The 23512-nt window shown below is 36.6% G+C and overlaps 5 protein-coding genes and 3 pseudogenes across 6 annotated transcripts in view; 5 read left to right on the top strand and 3 right to left on the bottom strand.

Moving 5' to 3' along the window:
• Positions 1 to 1049, top strand: part of LOC104725455 (serine/threonine-protein kinase pakF-like) — a 6167-nt gene extending 5118 nt beyond the window's left edge. The window contains exon 14 of the mRNA XM_010444158.2: positions 549 to 1049. The gene's annotated coding sequence lies outside the window, so the exon portion shown is untranslated. The remainder of the gene's footprint in view (positions 1 to 548) is intronic.
• Positions 1164 to 2501, bottom strand: LOC104725359 (huntingtin-interacting protein K). The gene is made up of 4 exons (XM_010444055.2): positions 2251 to 2501; positions 2088 to 2143; positions 1560 to 1626; positions 1164 to 1462 (listed from the first exon to the last, which is right to left on the bottom strand). The coding sequence occupies exons 1-4, from the start codon at positions 2380 to 2382 to the stop codon at positions 1370 to 1372; spliced, it is 348 nt and encodes a 115-aa protein (XP_010442357.1). The 5' UTR covers positions 2383 to 2501; the 3' UTR covers positions 1164 to 1369.
• LOC104725283 lies at positions 2818 to 5529 on the top strand (annotated as a pseudogene).
• Positions 5463 to 8904, top strand: LOC104725130 (transcription factor bHLH148-like). 2 transcript variants are annotated; one of them, XM_010443768.2, is made up of 2 exons: positions 5463 to 5552; positions 7903 to 8904. In XM_010443768.2, exon 2 carries the CDS (start codon positions 7973 to 7975, stop codon positions 8687 to 8689), a length of 717 nt encoding a protein of 238 aa, XP_010442070.1. In that variant the 5' UTR covers positions 5463 to 5552; positions 7903 to 7972; the 3' UTR covers positions 8690 to 8904. The 2 variants fall into 2 exon arrangements, with proteins under 2 accessions (XP_010442070.1, XP_010442143.1); XM_010443841.2 differs by having other exon boundaries at positions 5467 to 5552; positions 7919 to 8904.
• LOC104725032 (galactokinase-like) lies at positions 10921 to 14061 on the top strand. The gene is made up of 13 exons (XM_010443663.2): positions 10921 to 11328; positions 11505 to 11683; positions 11861 to 11907; positions 12002 to 12096; positions 12198 to 12280; positions 12367 to 12435; positions 12522 to 12707; positions 12791 to 12925; positions 13044 to 13178; positions 13267 to 13337; positions 13419 to 13496; positions 13585 to 13726; positions 13818 to 14061. The coding sequence occupies exons 1-13, from the start codon at positions 11160 to 11162 to the stop codon at positions 13926 to 13928; spliced, it is 1500 nt and encodes a 499-aa protein (XP_010441965.1). The 5' UTR covers positions 10921 to 11159; the 3' UTR covers positions 13929 to 14061.
• LOC104724949 (nuclear poly(A) polymerase 3-like) lies at positions 15211 to 17835 on the bottom strand. Its single transcript, XM_019238288.1, has 10 exons — positions 17771 to 17835; positions 17578 to 17655; positions 17368 to 17475; positions 17118 to 17180; positions 16875 to 17036; positions 16674 to 16787; positions 16525 to 16587; positions 16152 to 16448; positions 15818 to 15982; positions 15211 to 15695 (listed from the first exon to the last, which is right to left on the bottom strand). The coding sequence occupies exons 1-10, from the start codon at positions 17810 to 17812 to the stop codon at positions 15294 to 15296; spliced, it is 1494 nt and encodes a 497-aa protein (XP_019093833.1). The 5' UTR covers positions 17813 to 17835; the 3' UTR covers positions 15211 to 15293.
• LOC104703686 lies at positions 18315 to 21268 on the bottom strand (annotated as a pseudogene).
• The window catches only part of LOC104703677, a 4025-nt pseudogene continuing 3470 nt past the window's right edge, over positions 22958 to 23512 (top strand).

Below are 23512 nucleotides of genomic sequence, written 5' to 3'. Positions count from 1 at the left end.
TGATCCTCGTTGGATCTCATTAATGGAGAGCTGTTGGCACAGGTACATTAACATAGGGAACATGCATTAATCTCTGTGTAGCCTTTAGTTACTATGGTTCTCATTGATTTGAAATGTTCTACATATTTCACAGCGAATGCTGACATTAATTTGTGTCTCTATTTTGGTCCGTCCCACATGGCAGCGATACAAAGCTGAGGCCTACATTTCAAGAACTGATGGAGAAACTAAGAGACCTACAAAGAAAGTATACCATACAGTTCCAAGCGACTCGTGCTGCATTATCTGACAACTCTCCTCTAAAGGACAGCTAAACAGAAGAAAAGTTTTTGCATTTTTGTTCCTCAACGCACTGCTTCAAGACTCTGAAGACGTTCATGAAAACAGACAAAGATAGAGAATTGGTCTAATTTTGAGCAGTAACAGTAGGATGGTGTAATGGCATCGTGGAGGAGACTGTGTGCAGAGACAGCCACTGGAATTCTGAGACTTGTGTTGTGTGATGTATTCGGGTCATTACACAAACTACAAAAAAAAGTATGGCTCAGGTTAGTTACTGTAATTTCGGTGGTTGGCGTCTGCTCTCTATTTCTATTGTGAAAGCTTAAAGGAAGTGCATGAAAGGAATATGATGTGAGGTTGATTGCAAAAATACCACGCGCTTGAATATGTAGTACTTGGTTAGATGGGCAAGAGATTAGACTTGCATATGTTATTAAGATTATACGCATACTAAATGTTAATGCGTTGAAGCGTGATAGACTTGATGATATTTTGTACAGTGAGAGAGAACAAAGGGATTTAGAACAACAGTTATGAGTGAATATGGTGACACCAATGGGGTATTTCTTTGGGAGTAGACATTGGGGGATTTTTTTTATGTAGTTGTATCTATTGGAATTAGTTTAAGGCCAAAGTATGCAAACTCACGTGGAAAGGTTGTCAAATTAGAGCTTGGAAGTTTGTTAATCAACAAATTTGTCTTCGGTTGGAACTTGCAAGTTCTCGTTGTGTATCCAATATAAGAATGAATCAGACTAATTTTAATCTTTTGCTAGCAACTATTTCAGTTTTGTTTTCTTTTGCTTTGAAAGTAGTACAAATGTTCCATGATAATCCCACATGCTTTTTACAGCTCCAAGACCAAGTAAATCCGGAACAACTTAATTAAAATCTTGATAATAAGATAGAAACACAAAACACCACCCCAGAATCAACGGTATCTGTATTCAGGGTATCTTAAGAGAGAGTGATTCAGTAATAGACAACTTCAACTCAGTTAAATATATTTGGAGACTTTGATCTCTCAACCTCTCTCAGACAAACAAAAAACCTTGGAAGTAAGAAAAAAAGAAAGAAAGATGGCCCATCATAGAGGATATCGAGAAAGCAATTCCCTAGTCGCAGCAACTGCATCCCCTTTATGCTCCCTTAGGGTTCTTTCCACCACATTTTTTTCCAGCTGCTCATTTACAAATGAGACAAACTTCTGAGCTTCGTGCACACAGGCATAACTATACATGTTTAAGTTTGTGATGGATAAAAGGAAAAAAGCTAACCTCTAGTTCGTTCATAATAATCTCAACATCTTCAGGATTGATCTTCACAGAAGCCAGTTCTTTCTCCCTGCATAATTTCCGAAACTCATCCGTAAATCACATGACTGCCACTTGTTTTGTTTGATCATTCTGATATCTCATTCTCACTGTATTCTCTTGTAAAAGCTGTTACAGCACAACTGATATATGCTACCTTCATGTGACTAATGTCATAAAACAAACAGATCCTCTAAAATTCACTTCTATTAGTCTACTAAATAGATAGCCTTCAAGTGTACAAGTAAAGAAACAAACAGAATCTCTAAAATTCACTCTCTTGGTGTACTAAGCCCCAAAAAAGCAGATAAAACACCACCAATTTCTACAGACACATTAGCTACAGTCTCAACTACAAGTGTAGTGCAGTATCAACTTAGTTCTAAAATATGATTAGAAGAAAACAAACGGGTTTGACTTATGTTATAGCTTCCTTAATCATCTCCTTTCCCAGAATTTAGAACACAAGAAAGCTAAGGTTATTTTTTTTACCTCAATCTCTTAGCATTCAGATCAGCCTCCCTAGAAGCAGCAATCGAAGCCATAGCCTGAAACACAACACCGACCTTTCAATTTACTAACTGAGCTCAAATATTTTTCAGATTTTATCCCAAATCAAAACTACTAATCTGCGAAAGAGAAAAGAGAAACAAACCGATTGAACACGAGATGAATCGAGCTGGCGATCCTCGACACGATCGGTAAGCTTGTCGAAAGCTTTGCTTTGTTGCTGCAAGTCCTTTGAATCAATCGCTATCTCCGCCCCAGCTTCATCTGTTCCCTCCATTGCTTCTAACTCTTCTCTCTCTTTCTTCCTCTTTTGAGTTTCGGTGAATTGATATCTCCGGCAACAGAGAGATTTTGAGGTTCGAAAAGTGTTCAATCTTCAACGTTAGAAACCCTAATAAAGGCAGCTTAAAGCTATTCGGTGAAAATACCAAACCGAGCCAAATTCAAGTTTCAAACCGTTTTATTTCAATTTTAATTTAGTTAACTGTCCTAAACCGAACCCAAAACAAACTGAAACAACTCTGATTCGGTAAATAATGCCATTAAACCTCAATTGAACCAAAAATCGGACGGTTTAGTTGGTTGAGAACTATCTATATTGGGCTTTGCATCAAATTGTTATCGGCCCGTATAAGCCCATGGAAGAGAAGCATACTACAAAAATATCTTCTTGTTTGATATTTTCTAGTTCACTATTTCACATTTACGAAAACATTGACGAGCTCCAAATTTGAAAACATTGGAGAGAGAGATGAAGGATATTCAAATCCCCAGGAAAAACTTCGCGCGCTCATCCGATCTCGGAGCTAAGAGAGTCAAGGATCCTGACATGAAGAATCGCAAGGTAATTTGGTTGGTTTAATCCTTGAAATCGCCATTGTTTCTTCTTCTTCCTCCACCGTAGTACTGAGTTTTCCAATCAATTTTTGCTTCTCTGAAACTGAAGGTTGCGGAGAAGAGACAGAACGCTACCTTTTCCGATGTTTCTTTGAAAGCACGAAGGATCCGATCGAATTTACTCCGATCTCTGATTCCGAGGCTGAGGTAAGCTTCTCTCCGCGTTTTTAAACTAGGTTTCGTTTCCGCCGATGTCTTCTTATCTGTTATTTTGCAAACGCCCAGATCTGTTCATATTCGGATGTTTATTTTTGGAAATTGAATCGATTGGGTCTGTGATTGATAACGAATAGGAAGAATTAAACCTTAATCGTAGCGATTCTGTGTTTGGGTGCTCTCTGATGATGCTCGAATTATGATATTCTCTTCAGAGTGTTATTCAAGGATCGAAGCTAGACTTCTCGTCAACGCCAGAGATTTGTCTTCCGACTGATGATTCTCCAGTTCCAACCATTACTAGTGTGGAGGCTCGTATTGACACTTCTTCTACTGATCGGATCCTTTCGATTGTGGACTTGTCTGCTTCTGTGCAATTCTTGCGTGCAGAGATCAACGAGCTTAAAAAATTGATCTGCTCGGTTGACACTTCTGAAGAAAGTAGCTGGGTCGATGGAATTGTTACTGTGAAATTCCGCATTGTGCTGTTGAGTTTCATCCTTTGGGCTATCGTAGCTGCGTTTGTGGTCTTCTTCAGCTCAGGAGAGAACGTTGATTACTATGGACCACTTCCAACATGAAGGTAACTCACTCTAGTTTTCTTACCTTTGTTACATTGATTCTGGTTTCCTTTTCATTAGATGATTACAGTCATAATATCAATGTTGCATAGGATTGGGGTTGTGTAGTGATTTGCCTTCAACAACACATCTATCCTGATTGTCATTTTTAGTTGCATCTCTGCTTATGAAGTCCCCAACTGTTTAATTTCAAATTTTCAAGTGAGCTACTAGGCATCTGTAGAGCTTCATCGCTATAACATATTTCAAGTTTTGGGATGTGTCTACCAAAGGAATGAACAGTTTTAACATTTTTTGTCGGTTTTTAGAATTTACAGATCTGTTTGTATTGCTGAATATATACAGTCTCTAGCAAAAGTAGTACAGTATCTCAGTGAAGTCTTACGCGGTAGAAATGCCTCCTACTTCTCTCTCTGACTTTTTTTTTGTTGTGTTAAACTTCCTCAGTCTTTTGATTGAAAGTTGAAAATTTAGCACATGAGAGGCCCAATTAGGTAGTCTCACTAGATCCATTGGTAGGTTGAGAGTGAGGCTGCAAGTAGGCCTCATAAGCTGCTAGTTAGTCTCATTCCTAACCGATGAATGATCCCTAACACGTTATTGGCACATCAACTGATATGACACTTGATAGTCTCATCTATGGTGACTTGTGTTATCCAAATGCAAAGTCTTTTCTGCATCACAAATTTAATGCATAGGCTTCTGTAGCATTTAAGTTGCTAGGTTCTAATATACCTTGATGTTTCCATTCTTAGCTCTGTTTGATACAATGCAATGCAACCCCACGTAATGTCTTCGCTTCTTATATTTCGTTTTCATGTGCTTCTCAAATGAATAGGTTATAGATCTTACCAAGACATGTGCTAGTCTTTGTTTGCATTCTTATGCAAGTTGTTCTTTACTTTTTAGCTTTTTAGTATAATAAGCCACACAACCCTGTGGAAAGTCCAGCATGTGAAGTTTTTTTATGTAATTACTTGATTTGATCTTTTACAAATATTAGGATAAGCTCTTCTGAGGTGTTAAGTTTGATCTTTTACAAAGATTAGGATTGGGAACTATTCCTGTAATTTAAAACTGAATGACAGAATAATCCAGACTGGTGTTTGGCTTTTCTACTGGAGATTATAGTAGTAGGCCACTTAACACAGGAACAAAAATATACTAATATATGACATGTGCTAAAGAAAAGCAGCTCTTGTCGATGAAGTAAAGTTTCTCTGTTTCTGTGTGATTAAAGAAAAATCCGGCTTAGTGATTTGAATTAGTGGGATACTGGAAACCAATTATTGGAGTTTTTTTTTCATGATAATAGTCTTTGTGTCTTGACATTGATTAGTGACCATATTATGTGTTTTTTAAGCAATGGTCTGTATCATTTTTCTTGCTTGCTTTTATGGCGTTTGTATAGTTAAGTCTAGGGATTTTTTTTTGTGAGAACGGAGTATTGCTTTCAAATTCGAATTCCCACTAAACATATTTCACGTTTATGATGAAAAGCTGGTATTAAACCTAGGCATCTAGGCAAATCATTGGAAATTCAGCTTTTAGATTCGCAACAAAGGTTGTCATTGGTCAAGTAACTGTCACGTTTGCTCAGTGTTGTTGGTAAAACAGTGAGAGCAACTTAAGAGTTAGGCTTCGAAATGCTTATAATTTAGTGTACCTAATCTTTACAATAATCATATTTGTGCTGTTTAAACAGGTTTGGCTGATATATAACTGGGAACCGGGGACCTAAAACTCAATACTACTTCAGAAGCGCGAAGCATGTAAAAGTTGGAATAGATCATATGAAAAAATTCGTACACAGGTTAGTATTTCATGTTTGGCTCAGAACAGCGTTTAGTTGATATTAAATTTACCAAAAGACTATTAATCATTTCATATTAGCAATTCAAAGTAGACCGTTAAAAAACAATGATTGAGCATCATCCGCTATCTCATCAGTGCTTCTCTTTTTCTTCTTTTTAAAAATAGTCCTTCTCCTCCCATTGTCTGTCGTTCACGTAGTATCTTTGGTGTCTAGAATTAGGGAGGCAATCTCTGTGCCACCTTCATCATACTTTATACTTAATTTTCCTTTCTTATCAACTTTTCTATCGATATTTATATAAACATATGAGAAAAAAAAAAAGAGGAAAAAAAAAAAAGACACACTACATCCTACATAGAACATATATAACATAAACAAAAATTAAACAAGTTTTTACATTTTAAAAATAGAATTCCAAAACTCCTTTTCATTTATTATTTACTTTTACGTTTCTATCGAGTATTGTTCTGTATGAATGTTTTGTTACTATAATATCCGCACATGCTGCAATTATAAGTATGGATAAGCTTCATGATTATTTCCAAATTCAATTTTATATAGAACCCTAGGTAATAGGGTTCGGGATTTCAAATAGAATTCAATTAGGTCCACGTTTAGTGGCTGGCCTGTTGATCCGTCTAATGTTGGATTAGCTGAGGATCCTTACATAATCCCAAATCAGTATTACAAGTTTTCTTTATTGGTTCACAAATGAATTGAAATCCTTACACATCTAAAATTTAAGTATGGATTGCGCTAATTTTGCGTAATTATTTATTAGTCAACAAGTATAATTTGTGAATAACTGGATATAAAATATGTTGTTTCTTTCTTTATCATACTAATTTGTCATGTGCAATCATTGTAACTTAGAACTTTCTAAGGTACAGAGAATATGCCACAATACTTATCCAATAATTAACCGGCCCTTAGGCCAAATGAATATTAAGCATCCACTCTGTTTTAACATCTTTTCCACCCTTGCATTCTACGCCTGAAACATCTTTATACAGTAATTTATGCTATTGTGGCACTTTTTTCTAACATAAATAATGTTAGTTAATCTCTACTTTATTGAATTATATAATAAGAAATTATTTCCAAAAATCAAACTAACAGTAATATATCCTAGAAAAAGAACCTGGTCTTAGCTACTTTTCTATTTTATACTAACCAAATGGAGAAGTTCAGAAGCTCCTTTATTCAGCAGGATATATAAGACCAAATGCCACTCCCACATACCCACCCAACAAACTCATTAATCTAATACGTAGTTAAACATCCACACAATATAATGAACATTTATTAATACATGTTGATAGATTACACATAGAAAACTCTTTTTTATTTTAGTAAAATAAACGAGTTAATTTTAGTGATCTTTACAGGGGAAAAAAAATTGATAAAGCCTTAAAAGAGAGGCAGTGCCACTACCCTACATCGCACATGCATTTCGTTTGGTATTTTACTTTATGCGTAAAGTAGTTGTATTTATACAAAATTTCAACAAAATTTACGAAATGATTGCACTGAATACAAAATCCAAAGTTTTAGTTTTCGGCCCCTCTCTTTTCTCTTGTCAGTCCACTAAAACGACCACTAGAAGTCATAAATGGATTTCTCCAATAGTAACGTGACATGTCATCATTCATCCCATTTGAATCTACCTTCCTCCTCCATTACACCACCAACGTATCGGCCTTTATATGACTACTAGTATAATACTATATGAGTTTATGACGCATACGATACAAGTTTGTTTTTCTTAAATAATGTTAGATATGATCATATATGAACCAAGCATATTTAACTCCTACCAGGAAGGCAAGAAGAAACTACTAACTAAGATTGAACCCTAAACGTGATGGGAAAACTATCGTTAAAAATACCCCTTTTACTAATACTACCCACAGTCCCACATTATGATCTTTGTAAGTATATATGTATTCATAAACATTGCTTTCTACGTCACATTAATAATGTCTTCTTAATAATTCCATAACCAGTCTTCTACTCTTCTGCGAGCCAGTTAATTATATATAATTTATTATTTCCATTAGGCTTCTGTTGAAAATTAAACTATTTTTTTCTTGGTGGTATTCACGAATTCTTTATCATGCAATAGCCAATAGTACTGCATTACAAATGCCACTGTCGTATCTGGCTAAAACAATAATAATTCCCCGAGTGAAACAAATACAAATACAAATACAAATAGATAATACGACGCCGTCCAACTAAAAACTGCTACATTTGAAAACGACGCCGTCGATACCTCTGTCCCTTTTATATATATCTTCGTCTTCCAATATTGTCTCTACAAAATTCATAATTTTATCCTCCTCAGACTCTGTACTCTGTAGCTTTGTGAATACGAGAAGAAGACTGAGGAGAGATCAAAACCTATTCTTCTGGTTATGGCGTCTCTGATCTCGGATAATGAACCGCCGACGAGTACTCCTACAGATCTCGTTTGGAGGAAGAAGAAGAAGAAGAGATCCTCTGTTTCCTCCGCCGCAACGTCTAGCACAAGTGCAGCTTCCATCTCCGGTGAGAGCCACACGCGATGGAGATCCGAGAAGCAGCAACGGATCTACTCAGCCAAGCTGATCCAAGCGCTGCAACAAGTCCGCCTCAACTCTTCCGCCGCGGCGACATCATCTCCCACGGCTCAGAAACGTGGCAGAGCCGTCCGTGAAGCCGCAGACCGAGCCCTCGCCGTTTCCGCTCGCGGAAGAACGCTATGGAGCAGAGCTATCTTAGCTAACCGGATCAAACTGAAATTTCGTAAACAGAAACGTCCGAGAGCGACGACGACGGCGATCCCGGCCGTGATGAGCACCACGGTGGTGAACAGCACCAAGAACAACAGATGGAGAAAACGAAGAGTCTCGGCGGTGGTGAGATTGAACAAAAAGAGTATACCGGCTGTAAACCGGAAAGTTCGAGTTCTAGGCCGGTTAGTTCCGGGTTGTGGGAAAGAATCAGTACCGGTGATTCTAGAAGAAGCAACGGATTACATTCAGGCTCTGGAGATGCAAGTCAGAGCCATGAACTCTTTAGCTGAGCTTCTCTCCAGCTACGGTTCAGGCTCAGGCTCAGGCTCAGGCTCACCACCTCCTCCACCGATTTGATGAGGTTAAATTCGTCATCTTCCCAATATTCATCCTTTTCCTCTTCTCTCTCTCTGTACACCAAAACTTTCATATAAAGACATATAAATAGAAGATTCGGTTTGAGAATATATCATCTGTCCCAACTGTTGATTTCTTCTGCTCTGTAACTAAAGGTTAGTAGTGGTTTTGAACTGATTAAATATGATTAATTATAATATCCCAATTTCACGATCCTCAACTCATTATAAAGTATATGATTAATCAAGTCGTTTAGTCGTTACCATTAAGCTTCAGAATCGTCGTGGATTGAAATTGACGTCTACGTTATTGCAGTTAGTGGGGAAAATGGGTCTTTTAAAATTTAAATAAACTAATATGGAAACTTTGATATGCTTTTAGTTCCTTTCAATATGGCATCTTACTATGTAACTACCATATAAATGAATTTAACCCCAAAAGATATATACTGCAGTAAAGTGACCGTAGATTAGTTATTACGAATAATTGTTGTTTTCTATATTTTACAATTTTTGAGGATGAACACTGGAGTATGACTAAGCGACAACAAGAGAGAAGTGACAAAAGCAAAATTATTTGAATTAAATATGGAGAGAAGTGACCTTATAAAAGGTATGAGGAGGCACATGGGAGTGGCCATGATGCATTGTCCTCTTCTTTCTCTTCAAGCCTCCTCCTCTATTAACTTGCATTTGAACTCTTTTGTAACAAACTACTAGAGTAAATATCGCAGTACTATTGTTGAGAGGTTTGGGTTCAAACTCGCAAATTGTAACACACTAGGGGCTTGAAACTTTTATGAGACAAGAAAAGGAAACGGGCAGGTTCCGCATGCAAACAAAAGACAAGACTCACACTCTTGGTCTCTTGCCGGGATAAACCTCTCGTGTCATGGCGAGCGCAACTACGATCAAGGAGCCCAATATTTCCCACAAAAAATCTTTATATTTGTATTTTATCCATAGCCAGACACTCTACCATGTTTCTCCTAGTCTTCACGGGGGAAAATTCCACGACAAAAAGGAAGACTTGAATATCTCCATACCATTTTGCGCAACTTGGCCATCACGAGAAAAGGAGATCATTCCATATAGATATGTTGCCGCTTTGTGTCCTTTTGACGCGGCTTTAATTTGCTAGACATTTTGATCCCTTCCTCTTCTACATCACTACCTTGTTTGGTAAAATCACTTCATAATTCCTTCACGAGACAATGCTTCTGTTCTGTGTTAGAAAACTCATCAATGCGAGGCTGAGAATTGAACAAGTTTTTTGAGTGAAGAAGAAGCCACTCGTGTCAAGATCTCCTTCACAACCACTTTCTTCCGGGAGAGAGACTCCAATATTTGAGGGATACTATTTTGCAAAATCTTGTTGCATAAATTTCGATTTCATTTTTAATAGATTGATTATTAAATTCAAAAATATATGATAAAACTTGCATCATAACCGAATTCTAATTTTTAAGCATTAAAATTCTTAATCAACATCAACACCTAAAAAACCAAAACGGCTTTTTTTTTTAATTAGTACTGTATAAGTATATATATATATATATATCTTTAAATTAATTATACTATATGTATAATTATTATCGTGTTTTTTCTGCGTATAATAATAATAATATTAGATTAGGACCCGTGCTAGAGCACGAGTTAGAATTTTTTTAATTTATATCGTAGTTTTTATATAAAATATAATTGATGTGATTGTTTTTAAAAATTGTTGTGAATAAAAGTTAAGTTGAAATTTAGGACTCGGGTTAAAAGTGATTGTTTTTAAAAGTTCTTGTAAATAATATTAATTTTTGAGATTTTGTTGTCTATATATATGTTTACTTAAATATTTAATGGAAATTTTTTTTTTTTTAGGAATATCCTTTCTAAGAGGATTTCAAATCGAGATTTAACTAATAGTTATAACTTATATAACATATAACCTATCAAATAATTAATTTTATAACCCATATTATAAATTATAATCTACACTTCCCTTTTATTATTTACGGGATGTATAACTCAGACACGTCAAAAATTTAATTCGAAATACGACACTGTCTCTAGTGTTAATTACAAATTTAACTTTTGAGTAAAAAAAACATCATTTTATTTGGAATATGTAATATCTTCAACGAATTAAAATAGGATAAAAGATATCCAAACGTGTTCTGGAATCCAGAATATCTAAAGGAGGTTTTGGATAAGTAAGATTAGATATTCACAAAATATTCAAATAATTCCGGAAACAGATATAATCTAACAAAGAATAGTAACAAGTATCTATCTATCTGTTAGAGAAATAAATAAGATCGGTGGCAATCCAATATCCCTAATAATTATGCGCAAGCCAAGGAAGACGCTTCGTGACAACTGTGAGAACATCATCATACTATATAAGATTTAGATATATAGAAAGAGGTTGAGAGTGACGACGACAAGTGATCGTTCGAGAAAGAGAGAGGAGAAAAAAAATGGCGAAACAAGAAGAAGACGTATCGGTGGTCCCGATCTTCACATCCCTTGAGCCTGTCTACGGCGAAGGATCTCTTCTCCAAGAAGCTACACGACGATTCGATGTTTTGATGTCCAGTTTCAACCAAACCTTCGGTGCTTCTCCCAAACTCTTCGCTCGCTCTCCTGGTAAATCAATTTTTTTTTTTTCCCTGTCAAAATTGGAAATTCATCGACTTATGATTAATTAATTGGTTTCTAGCTAATTATCGTAGAGTTGGAGGACAAGGTCAGATGATCTTGTATTGGGTATTGATTGTGAAATTGAATGGTGTGTTTTTTGATTTGTGTGTGTGTGTGTGTAGGAAGAGTGAATTTGATAGGAGAGCACATAGACTATGAAGGATACTCTGTGTTACCAATGGCTATTCGTCAGGATACAATTATGGCAATTAGGAAATCTGAAGATCAAAAGCAGCAGCTTCGGATTGCAAATGTTAATGATAAGTACTCTATGTGTACTTATCCTGCTGATCCTGACCAGGTTATATAATAATCTTTCTCTTCCTCGTTATAGCATTACAGCTCCAGTGTCGAATTTGCTGTCTAAAATTTTGTCTTTGTTTGCATTGTTCTGTTTTTTCACACAATAGAGTTGAGATCTTGGACTGCTAAAAATACTAATGCTTTACGTATCGTATATGCTAAATTTTTTTTGCAGGAAATTGACTTGAAGAGTCACAAATGGGGCCATTACTTCATTTGCGCGTAAGGGGTTTCGTTTTGGTGCTCTAGTGTCCCATTAGAAACTGAGATATCTCACTTTTTTTGTCTTATGATTTTTTTTCTCCGATTCTTACAGGTACAAAGGTTTCCATGAGTATGCAAAGTCAAAAGGTGTGAATCTTGGTTCACCAGTTGGACTTGATGTGCTTGTTGATGGAATTGTTCCTACAGGTATGGTTCCCCTATTAATGAGATTGCATCATGATACTCACGGAACCCAAAAAGTTTTATCATTTTACTTGTAAAGCTTAAACTGGATTGTCTTGATGTAGGTTCTGGGTTGTCAAGCTCTGCTGCATTCGTTTGCTCAGCAACAATAGCTATTATGGCTGTCTTTGGGCAAAACTTTGAAAAGGTATATTACTCAATCATGCTCTATGCAAGGCTTTTCATAGATCTCTTTTTTATTATTGAAATCTCCAACTTCTCTCTGCCTTTTAGAAAGAACTTGCACAGCTTACATGTGACTGTGAACGACACATTGGAACACAGTCTGGTGGGATGGACCAGGTCTCGAATAATCCATGATTTGTTTACTTTTTTATCCATAATTATTTCTGACTCTGGATTGATCAATTTTTAATCATTTTCCACAGGCAATATCTATCATGGCTAAAACTGGATTTGCTGAGCTTATTGACTTCAACCCAGTCCGGGCAACTGATGTGAAACTCCCTGATGGAGGGAGTTTTGTAATTGCACATTCTCTTGCAGAGTCGCAGAAGGCCGTCACGGCTGCTACGAATTACAATAACAGGGTCGTTGAGTGTCGACTTGCTTCTGTAAGTCATAGTGTATAACTTTTCTGCTGCAATATCTTTAACTTTGTTTGGGATATGATTCTCTCTACCATGTGGCTTTGTAGATCATACTTGGTGTTAAGCTCGGAATGGAACCAAAAGAAGCCATATCAAAAGTTAAGACACTCTCTGATGTGGAGGGATTATGTGTGTCATTTGCTGGTGATCGTGGGTCATCTGATCCTCTTCTTGCTGTTAAGGTACTCATCAATCAGTCTCTGCCAAAACAGACGGCTTGATGTTAATTTATCTCTAAATCTATTTAGTTGATATCTAAAAAGATATTTGGAGTTTTATGCGCTATTTTCTATGCTGTAGGAATATCTAAAAGAAGAACCATACACGGCTGAGGAGATTGAGAAAGTCCTGGAAGAGGAATTACCATCAATCTTGAATAATGATCCAACATCTTTGGCTGTACTCAATGCTGCCACACATTTCAAATTGCATCAGGTAAAGTATAAATGTACAAACCTGTGGAATATTGTTTTCATTTTTTTTCCCTGAGTCTTAACAAGGGTATGCTTACGATCATCAACAGAGAGCTGCACACGTTTATTCAGAAGCCCGGAGGGTTCATGGTTTCAAGGACACAGTCTATTCAAGCTTAAGGTGAGACCGATTTTTCTCCATGAAACTTCTGTTTAAATTGTTACCGGAACCTTAATACTATGAAACATAAAATGCGTGCAGTGACGAAGAGAAGTTAAAGAAACTAGGTGATCTCATGAATGAAAGCCATCACAGCTGCAGTGTCCTATACGAGTGCAGGTACATAAACTAAAGATCAAATGTTCAGAGTGAAACCGGTGAATGTGTGAAAGAGGATTTTGATTTTGAGTTTGATGAAATCTTGCAGTTGCCCCGAGCTAGAAGAACTGGTTGAAGTTTGCAGGGAGAATGGAGCACTTGGAGCAAGACTGACTGGAGCTGGATGGGGAGGTTGCGCAGTGGCCTTGGTTAAGGAATCTGGTGTTACTCAATTCATTGACGCAGTCAAGGTAATAAATAAAAAATCCTTATGGTGTTAGGACACTAATGTTGTGGTCATTGTTTTGGTAGTAAAAGAAACGGAATTGTGGGTATTTACAGGAGAAATACTACACGAAGAGAGTAGAGAAAGGAGTTGTGAAGGAAGAAGATATGGAGCTTTACCTATTTGCATCCAAGCCATCAAGTGGTGCTGCCATCTTCAACCTCTAAACACATATCTCTCTCTCCCTCTCTTATTAATTTTATTCAATCTGAATTGTTTGCAATTATACCACTTCCCAACTTTACTTTGTATACATATATTTTTTTTTAATAATATCTTCGTCTGAAATCAATAAAAATATATAGTAGGAGTTCACGACATTAATAAAATCAAGAAGTTTTCGTTCACAGTTGTTTTAAACTTCTTTACACATTTATTTAAGTAATTTATCAAATAATGAAATAAATAATCACTTGACGCAATAGTTTCATCGGAGCTTTACAATGCCCGATCACTCTCCGACCACACCGAGAGTTGTCTCTATCTGTGCATAGTGTGCGATCCTGATTATATCACTGGTTCATCCTCAGCCCGAAACCTGATTAACCCTAACCAGTGATGATGAGGAGGAGGAGGAGAAGAAGAAGTCAAGTGGCTACGTTTTGGCAATTCCTAATCTCCTCCTGCGGATTTTTGGAATTTCGTCACGGTGGGTTCTGGAATCTACAATATTGACTATATCTCCTACAATATTGTCTACGTTTTGGCTACGTTCCACCTACGAAGCGCCCCCCACCCTCTATAGCGTCTCGATTCTGGATTGCCGGTCTCACACGTGGAGCAAAGCTCCGAACTTGGGCGTGGAGCTTACGTCAGTTTCCGCTAGCGCCCATGATCGAAAGATATAATTGCAGCGAGACTAAAGACATGTTTATAATCTGCAGAACCGAATTTTTTGACGTGAAGTTGCACATTATGCCTTGGACTAGGAGATGTGTGGCTGCTTACAACTCCAAGGAAGGTAGATGGGAACAGGTTGATCCGGTGATGGGTGCTTTTATGTGTAAAAATGCTTATTGCCAGATCGATAATGTTGTGTACTCTGCTTTCAGCTGATGGATCAGATGGTATGACACTCAGGTAGCCACTTGGAGAAGCTTGATGGGTTTGCCACGCGCTTGAAAGACCGCGGTAGCTGTGAAATTTTGGGGGATCGTTGAGTGGCTTGATCATGTACTTATAGTCCCTACAGATTCTGTCAAGAGCCTTCACATTTAGTCAAGGCTCTTTCTTCTTTTTTTTTTGTGGTAAACTTGTTGTTTTTTGGGATGTCTGTGTACCTTTCGGTATATGCAACTGTGTTGTTGTCTCTTGTTTCACTTCTAATCATGTCATGTCAAAGGAAACTAACTGAGAAAATATAACAACTAGATTTGGTCAGGAGACATTTTACAAAGTTAGAAAGTGAAAAGTCAAACTAGTTTCTCCCTGCAAACATTACATCTCTACTCATAGGCACACACATACCGGCCAAAAGCTCAAATTAAAGACAGAAGTGTAAAGGCAAAACCATCATTACTAACACAACTTAGCTAACATTTAACCTCCATACCCTCAGCCTCTTTGTTATCCATCTTCTTATACCCAACCACATAACCGGGCATATGCTTTGAGTAAACCGGGACGTTCTTGCATTGCTGCTTATCTTCCGGGATTCTGATTCTCCAACAAGTCCTTGTCACCTTCTTAGCACAATCACCACCATTCCAAGGCAGCTGGGATGCTTTCACAACCGATAAATTGATTCTACCGACTGATCCCTGGAAGCTTCCACTGTTAAGATTCGTCAGAAAGGTTTTCTCCACATATTCAATGTCTGAAACATTTATGGTTCTGAGCTGCAGTCCCCAGTAATATACAATGTTTGGCTGCTTTGCATAGGTTTCGACATACTCTGTTGGTTTTGGATCGCAAAAGCCATAGACTTCCTCTATCTGCATTATAGATTATATGTGGAATAAAGCAAATTAAGGCCATACTATGAGACAGAGACCACAGAACAAGGCAGAATGTTTGTACTGAAAGAGTTGAACCAAATTAAGATGCAAGTGCGTACCTTGAGCATAAGACAACGGAAACGTGACTTAACCCAACCAACCCAATTACTTAGATCTTCCTGATTAGCAGCTGAGAGGTGAATCTTGATGAACCACGTGTATGTGTTTACATATGGATAGGGCTCAAACAAATTCTTCCAACTGAAGTTGGGTTTCGAGTAATCCTGAAATTTGTCATCGTAAGACCAAAAAAACATCATAAAAGGACTTGGACTACCACATAAACCTCAAGGAAGATCCAAAGACTTAACAAAAAGCATAGCCAAACAGGATATAACCCTACAGCAACCACTACTTGGTTAGGTGGAACACTGAGAAAGTAAGACTTTTAACCTTTGTCAAATGATGCCCTCGTAGAAACTCTGCCATTGTCTTGTAAAATGTGCTTCTTGTTATGTTGGAGTTGCAGAATTGATGTGGACCGCAGGGCAATTGGATGGGCATTAAGCCTGGAGGAGACCCAGTAGGTAGATAAGTATCCTCTAGCAGCACCACCGGTGTAGGCCATGGCCAATGAGCAAATATGTTGAAGAAATTTGCCAGAAGGGAACTCAATGTAGCATTGGGTCCATATCCACAAACAAATGCAGCAAGAACAGCCAGATGAACTCCCCCTAGGAATCCATTCAACTGAAACAAGTAAAAAAAACAAACTCAATTAAACAAGTTATGAGCAATGGTTGATATTCATTTATATAACACTTACGTTACCGTATACACCTCGCCTCTTTGCCCATAATTTGACACACCGCAGCAATGATTGGAATAGCTAAAATAAGAAGAAGATTACTCAATAAAATAGAAGTTGACATGGTCTATATCAGTAATGCTGGAGGAATCAAGAATCTCTGTTACCTCTAAGGAAGGCACTAATCGAAGTATGCATTTATTTGCGCGAACTCCAGACAAGCTTTTCCAACTTGTCTCATCAATATCCCTCAAGAAGAAAGGATTAAGCACATCTACATTCTGAAGCGCTCGAAGTTAAATTTCGAACAAGATCATACAAAAAATCATTTAGACTGGGACTTAGAAAGTTGTGAGAAATGAACCAACGTGTGGAATGGATAATACTCTAAGCTGAGCATATGGAAGATCAACCAAGATCCCATCAAACTTAAAGCGGATCAGAGGAACTTTTGCATCTTTAACACAAAGAAGCTCGGAAACTTCTAGTCTAGTTTTCAACATATCACGCAAGCCGATGAAAAAATCCTCCTGTACCAATAAGAGAGAACAATCTCAAATTTTACGGAAACAAAAAATTAAGAATCATTCAACAAAGGAGGCAAAACTCACAGCCATTGAGGCAAAGAAAGGACCAATGCAGAGAGCGTCAATGTCTGATTCAGAACCATAAACCTGGCCGATGTCAAGAGACACAAATAACAGTTAGCTAAAACGTGCAATAGACGATGGTTCACCATTACATATTCTTCAACATTAGTTGCTTCTTATTAACGATGCACATAACATTGATAAAGTTGCAGAGTACTCGTTACTAAAACAATAGGAAAAAAGGAATAATAGAAAGATAAAAAAAAATCACCCCAAGACCGTAAGAGCCGTAAGCAAGAATGGTGGCGTTGGTGGCGTCAACATGATGTTGAGAAAGACGGCGTTCCCAGGCTACATTCTTAACCCATCTCTCCACTATCTGTTCATTGAACTCAGAGACATCAATCAATCACTGTTCAACTCAAGAAACAAAACAAAAAAAACAAAGACTTAATTAAAAAAAAAATCGAATGTACCGTACCCCTCGTAGCTTACTAATAACAACTCTACGTTTCTCCTCGTCTTTATAAGACGGAATGATTCCTTCGTTAGCCATAAGCTACACCACACAAGAGAAAGATAAAAGGAAAAGATGACCAGACAGAACCCAATGAATTGAATATATGATGATCACTTTGACACGTAATAAGCAAAAACCCTAGTAATATTTTTACCTGACGAAGCGAAATCGAGCGTTCATCTTCTAATTCAGACATAGAAGGAGGAAAACCTAGGGACAAGAGACCAGAGCCGTTACGTGAGAAAGAAGAAAGGGTTTATCGGAGAAAAGGCGAAATCAGCGTTTAGTATAGAAAAAAAAAAGAATCAAATAAAACGCGACGGTGACGAAAGGGCGGCAGTGACGACTTGGACAATTTTTGGCGGTTTGCGATTTACACAAACGAAAAAAACTCAGAAAGAGAGAAGAAGATTATGCCGGGAAAAAACTAACCTATATTTCTCACACCTCCCTTGATCATTTTCCAGGAATGTCAGATTTTCTTGCCTTGTTTCCCGAGAAAATCTTGGAAGAAAAAAAAAAAAAATCAAGAAGAAGCAAAATTGGTGATTACGAAGATCTCTTTGTTTTGAACTTTGTTATATATAAAACGAAACGACTAAAGAATTGCCTAATTCCAGCGTTACTATATACTTTCAGTCCCATCAACTTCTTGACACGTGGTATATATTTTTTAACTCTTTTATTTTGTGTATTTTTTTTTTTATACTATAACTTCTGGCTTACAAAGTCGCTACTAATACAACAAAACACCACGCGAAAATAAGAGTCATATTTTCCTGCGTTTCAAAATTGCGGTTTGTTTGATAAATAATAGTTTATGCTTCAGAGAGAACGTTTCTGGTCTTTAGACCGAACAGATTCTTCAGCAAATCCGCAGTGTTTGGAGGTATCTTTGCCGGTCGTGGTGCCATGAAGTTGACAATCTTCTCATTAACATTATACCTGTTTCGTTTTTTTTTACACACAAATGATTTAAAAGAGAGAATTGGGGAGAGGGAGAAAAAAAGACTTGAAAACTACGGTATGTGTGTTGTATTTATTATACCTGATCTTTCTGCTCTTAGAGGCACGCCGATCCACAAGTTTCCTTTTCTTCGTCTGAAACTTCTTCATTGCATAGTATGCCGCTTCTGCCATTGGCAAATAGAGATTTTCAGTATATACCATAGACTGTCTTTACGGGAAACCAGAAACTACAAATCAAGTTCCGAGTTGTTGGATATAACAATCTAATGATTCCAAGATGAATACCTGAGGAAGCTGGATCGATGGTCTCAATGAAATCCTTCAGCAACTGCTGATAGAATTCAGCATCTTCTATAAGTTCAGGGTCTCCTTCAAGTTGTCTTTCCTGAACAAGAAAGAGTAACACATGTTAGACAATTGGCCTAATAAAGATAATCAATAAGACTGATACAATTGACTTGGTTAGAGAAAATTGTAACTCTACCTCTTGATTTGGTTCCATGGCTTCCCCAGGGACCTGTGGATGGAAATTTCAAGATTAGAACTTACTGAAGAGAAGCTGATCTTGGATGCTTTTCTTATCAAAGAAAAAAAACTTACAGTGCCAAAAACAGCAACAGTAGATCTTGACTGTTGCATTTGTTTGATCATTCTACTTGGATCCCTCATGTATGAAGCCACCTGTTCACTAACATTCTGTTTTTTTTTTATATATATATAGAAAAAATGGTCAAGTTAGATTCCTGGTTAATCCGCAGTTGTATAAGAGCAAAAAAGGTTTATAGGGTTTGTTGTCTATACCTGGTTAAAGGCGTGGAGATTTCCTTTAATAGCAGCTGCACCGCTTGTGACTTGTGTTCTTCTCTGCCATTTGTCCACAGCTTTGTTTCGGAATACAGACATTCTACATGGCAAAGATCAGTTTTGTGTTGGCAATGAAAATATAAATCATAATCAGTTCAGACTGATTTCCGAATGAAGTCAATCAAGTTTTTTACTAAATCGAAATCTTTTGCTTGGACAGGACAAGAGCTTTTGAAGTTGTACAGTTAGGCTCGAATACCTTTTCTGTAAGTCAGCTATTTGTTGCCATTCATCGTTATCTTCTGTATCTGATTTATTGGATTCTGCACTAGCTGTTCCTGACCAGATAGAAAAACAGCGATGTTATAAATTGACCCTTGCTTATACTGATAATAATTATGTTTTCTGTATTAAAATAAGGCATACTATTATTCAGTTGTTGTAGATCAACCGAGGGGTTCTTCTCAAGCAAAGCCTGCAAAAATAATTATTTTGGATAAAACGAGTGAGACAAAACACTAAAGTGACAGTATACAGTTTACTGAATCTCAAGCCTACGCATACATACCTCTAGCAACTCCAAGAGGGAGCCTAATGTCTTCTTAGATGAAGTAACTAGAACTGTATATGCTGTCGAGACATTCTCATCTTCCGAACAAAACGACGATTTCACAGGCTCCTGAAGAGGAGGATTAGCTTCTGTCATAAGCATGAAGGAAACAAACAACCATAAAAATAGAATGGGAGAAGAGAATAGCGTACCTGTGGCAATCTGTTTGAACTATTAAATGCTTTCTGAAGTAAGAATCTGAACTCCAGAATTTTATCCCAAAGAGCTTCACATAGAGCACAAAAGAAATGAAATTGAATTGTCTCTTAAACATAAATTCACTCCAGATTAAGGGACTTCATTAACATATAGTGAAAAAAAAAATATACATGTGCAACTGCATGCATATTTGATTTACTAGTAGACTACTAGTTCACAAACTGTAGAAAAAATGTCATACCTTGTGGTTCTTCACCGCTTGACCTTTAACAGCATCCTCGCCCTTATCACGCTTCAGATTCCTCAATATATCCTTGTACCAAAAGGAACAAGTTTTATTAAGCAAACAAGATTCTTTTTTTTTATGGCTCTCATTCGCTCATTTTAATATTAAACTGTACACCACGATTAAGAGAGAGAGAGAGAGAGAGAGTTATCTGACAGACATAAATTAATCTTCAACAAAAAAAAAAAGTTTGTTAAGTAAATCCAATTGCTTGAATTGAATTTGAACCTACTTCCAAATGTATGTAGCCAACACTCACTCTTTGATAAGACTTATCTATCTACCAATTTTAGAAACAAATTAGAAGAATTTACTAATGACAGTCTTGAGAAACTATCACAAGTTCAAAAAATGGAATCTTACTTACTGTGCTTGTGAACGAAGCTCCTTGAACTCTTTCTCAAGCTCTTCCATCTCAGCATCTTTATTGTCGTCATCATCGCCGCTCTCACTTTCTTTATCAATTCCATCTTCAAATTCCTCGCTATCATCTCCTTCGTTACCATCTTCACTATCTCCCTCATTATATTCCTCGCTATCATCCTCTATCTCATCAGATAATAAATACATAATCGCTTTTGACCTGAAAATTAAATAGAATCCCCAAACAAATAAAATTTACCTACACAGCCATCTAAATAATTAACATGAACCAGACGAAATCAAGCAACAACAAAAACTATTATTATACCTTAACGTTTTCTTGGTCCCTTATGTCTTCCGACTCACTGTCATCACAAAGTCTTGCTCTTTTAGACCTCTTTGATGATCCCCCAGCCATTTTTTTAAACACTCTAAAATAACAACAACAAAAAAAAAAACTAAAATTAACTGAGGGAGAAGGGAGAAACTGTTAAAAGTGAAATCTTCGAGACCGGGAGATTGAGAAGGAACTATGATAAAACGAAATTAGGGTTTTAAATGTTTTGGGTCTTGGCCTCTTGGGCCCTATGGCATATATTATATCTTCGGCCTGTTAACTTGCAATTTTCTCCCTTAGTTTTTTCTTTTTTTTTTTAGTTTTAATCACCGGTTTATTCTTTAACCAAAATATAATAAAATTAATCGGTTAATTTACCTTTTAAAACAACATAACATAAGCCAAGTCACCCAGTGTATTCGAGTGTTCGGCTTCAGATCGAATAACTTTTTGTTCTGGGTCTCGACTCTCGACTATTTTAGTACTACCGGTTTAGGTCTTAATCGAATATATCTTATAAATTCGGTTTGGTACTTTTGGGTTCAAGTTTAATGGTCATTTTCTTCTATCGTCTTCAACTTTTTGTCGTCGGTCAATGAAAACAAACCACAGTACTGTCTTCTTCAATGTTAAGTTCCTATCTTCGTTACCAACGTAGCAAAATGATTGTAAGACTCTTCAAGCAATTGTGCAAGAACTAACTAACTTTTATATAAGCTAAATTTTGATCATCAAATATTGTATAATAACCAAAGAAAGTGTCTTAAAACAGACTAATAGATTTAATAGACTTAGTTGTATACACTATCTGTTAGAGACTACTACGGCCTACGGGTGATACTAATTAGAAATTCACAAAGTCAATATAATATACATGGATCCTAAAAATTCAAACTATAGGAAAATGGACAGAGTACCTAAGCTACATCTAATGTCGGTGAATATTATTAAAGTTTCAATTTTCTTACTCGAAAATGATTGCAATGTTAATAAACTTCTTGTTACTGTAACTAAATAAAGTCTGTCTAATTAAAGAAACGCGTCTTTGACAAACAATATGAATACACACGACCACATCGCATTAGCACAGCCTCGTCATTGTTAAATGTTTAAATGTTTGATACGAACACAAATAATTTGCTTATACGAAGAAGAAAAAAAAATATATATGACCATGACTCCTGCTAGGTTATTAGACGTTGGTTCATACGAAAGACTTCATCGTTGAGGATGGTGATCCGAAATCAATCATTCACTAGTCTTTTTTAGTAATAATATTTAGAGTACAATGATGAGATAAGGTTTGAAAGTAGAAACATTACATGTCACACAAAAATGTGAGAAAAAAAAAAAAAAAAATCTTCAGCATCTCGCCACTCAAAATTACATCCAGAAATATACATGTCCTTGTTAATTATTGGAATCTATGCGTACTGTAATTGATACAAATTGAGAATCAAAATGTATGATCCAGCGAGTGTAAAACAAAATATGTCTCTTTATTTTTATCCCTGAACTTGTCTCGTACTTCTTTCTAAAGTTCTAACTAATAGCTAGGACACAAATCTAATAAAACGTGTAGTATTGGTTGTTAAATTCCTCACTACACAAATTATATTTTTGTAACCATGCAAGCATTCCCTTTCTATCGATGGGCCCCTGATTTTGATAGAAAAGCATAAAATCCCAAAACCGTATTATATTCCTTTTTTTTTTTTTTTTTTTTNAATTCATAATTAAATTTGTCGGTTAGTAATTTTTTTTTGTTTTGGGGGAGAATCAAATAAATTGATTAAAATGTATAGAGACTAGAGAGCTTATTAAGCTACTAACCGTTCAAAAACACACAGTTCGTTCACTCGTTCCTATATCTGTGACTCTGTGAGAGTCTACCAAAAACTTTGTTGTTATTACTTTTATTAGGATTCATCTATCTCTCTATACTTACTTGATCCAATCCTTTGGGTCAATTCATTGCTTTTGTTTTCTCTTGTTCGATTTATCAGGCGAGATCTGCCAGATCTGGTTCTGGAGCGAAGTTAATTTGGTTTCCAATTTTTTTTTTTTTTTTTTTTTTTGGAAACTAAAACGAGTGTTTTCAAATCCGACGAATTATTATTTGCGCTTGATCGTTGCTTCTCTGATCGGAAATGGCAATTTCAAGCCCTGTTACGCCTGGGCTAGTACGTCTCTATGAGCTATTTTTCTTCTTGTTGTTGTTCTCAGCTTCTTTTTTTTCATTTGTTTGATTTTTAGATCTTGCTTGATCTAAGGTTCTTCTTCTGAGTTTGTTTGGTAGTCAAGTGATACTGAGAGTGATTTGTTTGGGAAATTGTAGATGTCGGTGGTGCTTGGGATTGTGCCGGTG

Source organism: Camelina sativa, chromosome 1 (genome assembly GCF_000633955.1).
Source record: "Camelina sativa cultivar DH55 chromosome 1, Cs, whole genome shotgun sequence".
NCBI classification, from domain to species: Eukaryota; Viridiplantae; Streptophyta; class Magnoliopsida; order Brassicales; family Brassicaceae; genus Camelina; species Camelina sativa.
This window is presented reverse-complemented; position numbering and strand designations above follow the sequence as displayed.